Source organism: Octodon degus, unplaced genomic scaffold (assembly GCF_000260255.1).
Source record: "Octodon degus isolate 3935 unplaced genomic scaffold, OctDeg1.0 scaffold00018, whole genome shotgun sequence".
NCBI classification, from domain to species: domain Eukaryota; kingdom Metazoa; phylum Chordata; class Mammalia; order Rodentia; family Octodontidae; genus Octodon; species Octodon degus.
Genome location: NW_004524594.1, coordinates 1,385,270 through 1,388,143, shown reverse-complemented (window position 1 = coordinate 1,388,143; position 2,874 = coordinate 1,385,270). Strand labels below are relative to the sequence as shown.

The 2,874-nt window shown below is 38.5% G+C and overlaps 1 protein-coding gene across 1 annotated transcript in view; it reads right to left on the bottom strand.

The window, feature by feature from the left end:
* Ckap5 (cytoskeleton associated protein 5) overlaps positions 1-2,874 on the bottom strand; it is a 124,737-nt gene that overhangs the window by 25,747 nt on the left and 96,116 nt on the right. The window contains exons 24-25 of the mRNA XM_023710577.1: positions 1,906-2,100; positions 1,382-1,517 (exon numbers count right to left, since the gene is read on the bottom strand). Of these exons, the coding sequence (XP_023566345.1) occupies positions 1,382-1,517; positions 1,906-2,100 (331 nt within the window). The remainder of the gene's footprint in view (positions 1-1,381; positions 1,518-1,905; positions 2,101-2,874) is intronic.

Here is a 2,874-nt window from a genome sequence, read left to right as displayed (position 1 = left end):
TTTTTTAAAAAAATATATGTATATATTTGGATACCAAGAGGTTTTTGTTTGTTTGTTTCCTGAGACAGGGTGTTGCTATGCAGCTCAGGCTGGCCTTGAACTCACTTTGTAGCCTAAGCTGGTATCAAACTTAACAATAATTCTCCTACCTCAGCCTTCCAAGTGCTGGGATTACAAGGCGTGCCACCACACCTGAAGATATCGAGAGTTTTTTTTTTTTTAGAACTGGGGATGGAATTCAGGCCCTTGTGCTTGCCAGACAAGCACTTATTCTACTGAGCTAACTCCCTGGCCCACCAAGAGTTTTATAGTTTCTAACCTTATAAAAAAAGCATCAACTCTTCACATCCCAATGAACAGAAAAATAGTTCTGCTTAAGCACGATGTCTAGAAAATGAAGTCTTTACAGGCTATATATTATAGTCTTTGACATCAAAATGAAGGTATCAGGGTCAGCGAGATAGCTCAGCGGACTAAGGGCCAGCTTATGCAAGCACAGGGATGAGGGCTCGATCCCTAGCACCACATGCCATGCTGGCCCCGCCCCTGGGTGTGCTGAATTGGCCACTGAGACTGAGCCTGTTGGTATATGCCTAGAATCCCAGCACTGGTGAGGTTGAAACAGGAGGATCACTACAAGTCAGAGCTGTGTAGTGAGACCCTGTACCAAATACATAAAAAAAAAAAAAAAAAAAAAAAAAAAAAAAAGAAGGTATCGATAACCTTCCCTCAAAAAAGATTAGTGGGGTCTTGGGATGTAGCCCAGAAGCAAAGTACAAGCTCAGCATTCTCAGGACTTGGATTCAATCCTCAGCACCAAAAAATCTCCTTAAAACAAAGTGATACACAAACCAACAAACATTAGGATGGATCAGCAAACAGACAAGTGTGATAGAAGAATTCATTTGGGACTAAGTAGAATTTTAAGCTGGTTTAAACACTAACTGGCTATTTGAGTTTCTAAGAGTCACTAGTCTTCTCGGGTTTCCTCAACCGATAATAAAATGGATTACACTAGATAACTTCAATTTCTCTTCTAACTAGAATATTAAAAAGAAAACAGTTGTGGGAATCTTAAAAAAACAGTATGGAATACTTCAGAAAGGACTATTTCAGTTTCATTGTTTTGTTTTTCTTTTGATTGGGAAGGACTATTTCAATGTGTTTCATCCAAACACCTTTCTGGACCTGAAAACCAAATTAATTATCTTATTCCTTTAGCACAGTTCTTAGTATAAAATAAATACTTGACAATTGTTTGAGGAAAGAGGGAAGGAAAGAAGGATATAAGCTACACAAAGGTGGTAAGAGGAGGACATCTAGATATTATTTTAGAATTACCTCAGACTATTTCATTCTTCAACCCTCTCAAAATAATTACCTGATGTTGGCTGGAATCTGGCTGGGGCTGACCCTCCCACTGGCTTGGACGTTGCTTTAGCAGGTGCAGCAGGCTTAGCTGGCATATTAGCTTTGGCTTTCTCTAGCATGGCCAGTACTTGATCTTTAGAAGTTGGCTAGAGAGGCAATGTAACAGAAGAGGGAGGTGATGCTGATGCTGCATTCATACTAAGCTTGCATTTTTTCAAACACATCATTGAACTCTTCGTCTTAAAATAATAGCAAAATGAAGGAAGCAGCACACAATACAAGAGAACTAGCACACACTATGAAGTCACCCTGAAGTAGCTATCATTCTAGAAGGTCAAAGTTCTCACCCCAAGGAGTCAGCAGACTTACAGAAGTTCTACAATGGTAAGTGTTTTATTTTTGGTCTTGTTAGGTTAATGAGGTTTGAGATTTCAAATTGAGGTTTACTGGAGATAAGATATCTTTTATTTATATAAAGTCATGTTCAATTTTTAAATGGTTTTTAACAGCAGTAGCAGCAACAAGAAGTGGTACCTTTAGTTTCCCAGTAGCCTTGGCCATCTTTTCATATCCTAAATGCATCATAAAGAATGGCAGAGCGTCTTGGGCTTTCTTTCGCACATCTCCGTTGCGATCTTCTAGGCAGGAGTAGAGATGAGGAACACAGAGAATTAGGTCTGCAGGGGTGGAACGAAGAGTAGGTAGTTTCTCAGCCAGCCAGCCCAGCAGCTGCCAAAGGAAACAGAGACTGGTCATATAGTTCAAGTAGAAATTTGTTATTTGTGATCTGGGCATTCAATTATAAAACTCTAATAGTTCTAAACTCAGTTATTTAACTAAAAACCTGAAACATTTACTCAGATGACAAATTCTACCAAGACTTTTTTTTTTTTTTTTTTTTTTTTTCCTTCGGTAGTGGGGATTGAACTCAGGATCTTGCGCTTGCGAGGCAAGTGCTTATTCTACTGAGCTATCTCCCCAGCCCTTCTCCCAAGACTTTTATGCCCACACTGAGTTAGCCTATACCTCTGAAATAATTCTCATCTGTATTTACTTCTTCATTGAAAGTTTTATTAATTTTAATCCACCTGCAATTATAATATAGAAAGATCCCAGGAATCTTTACTCAATTTCCTTCATAAATAACACTTTAAAAGCTATACTAGGGGCCTGGGAGATGGCTCAGTGGAATAAGTGCTTCCCTGGCAAGCGCAAGGGTCTGAGTTCAATTCCTGGTTCTGCGAAAAAAAAAAAAAAAAAAGCTATACTGCAGTATTGCTAACAGCATACTGAAATTGGTATAATCAAGTTAATTTGTTCATATTTCCTCAATTTACTTGTACTTGTTTGTACATATATCAGACTGATCTTAGCCAAGATCCCATTTGTGGATTCTTTGTATAATTTCCAGGGGGATCAGCATTGTATTCAAGAAGTCTGCCTATATCTTCAAGAGCTCTACCTATTGTATCTTCCAATAGATTAAGGGGTTTCTGTTTTAGT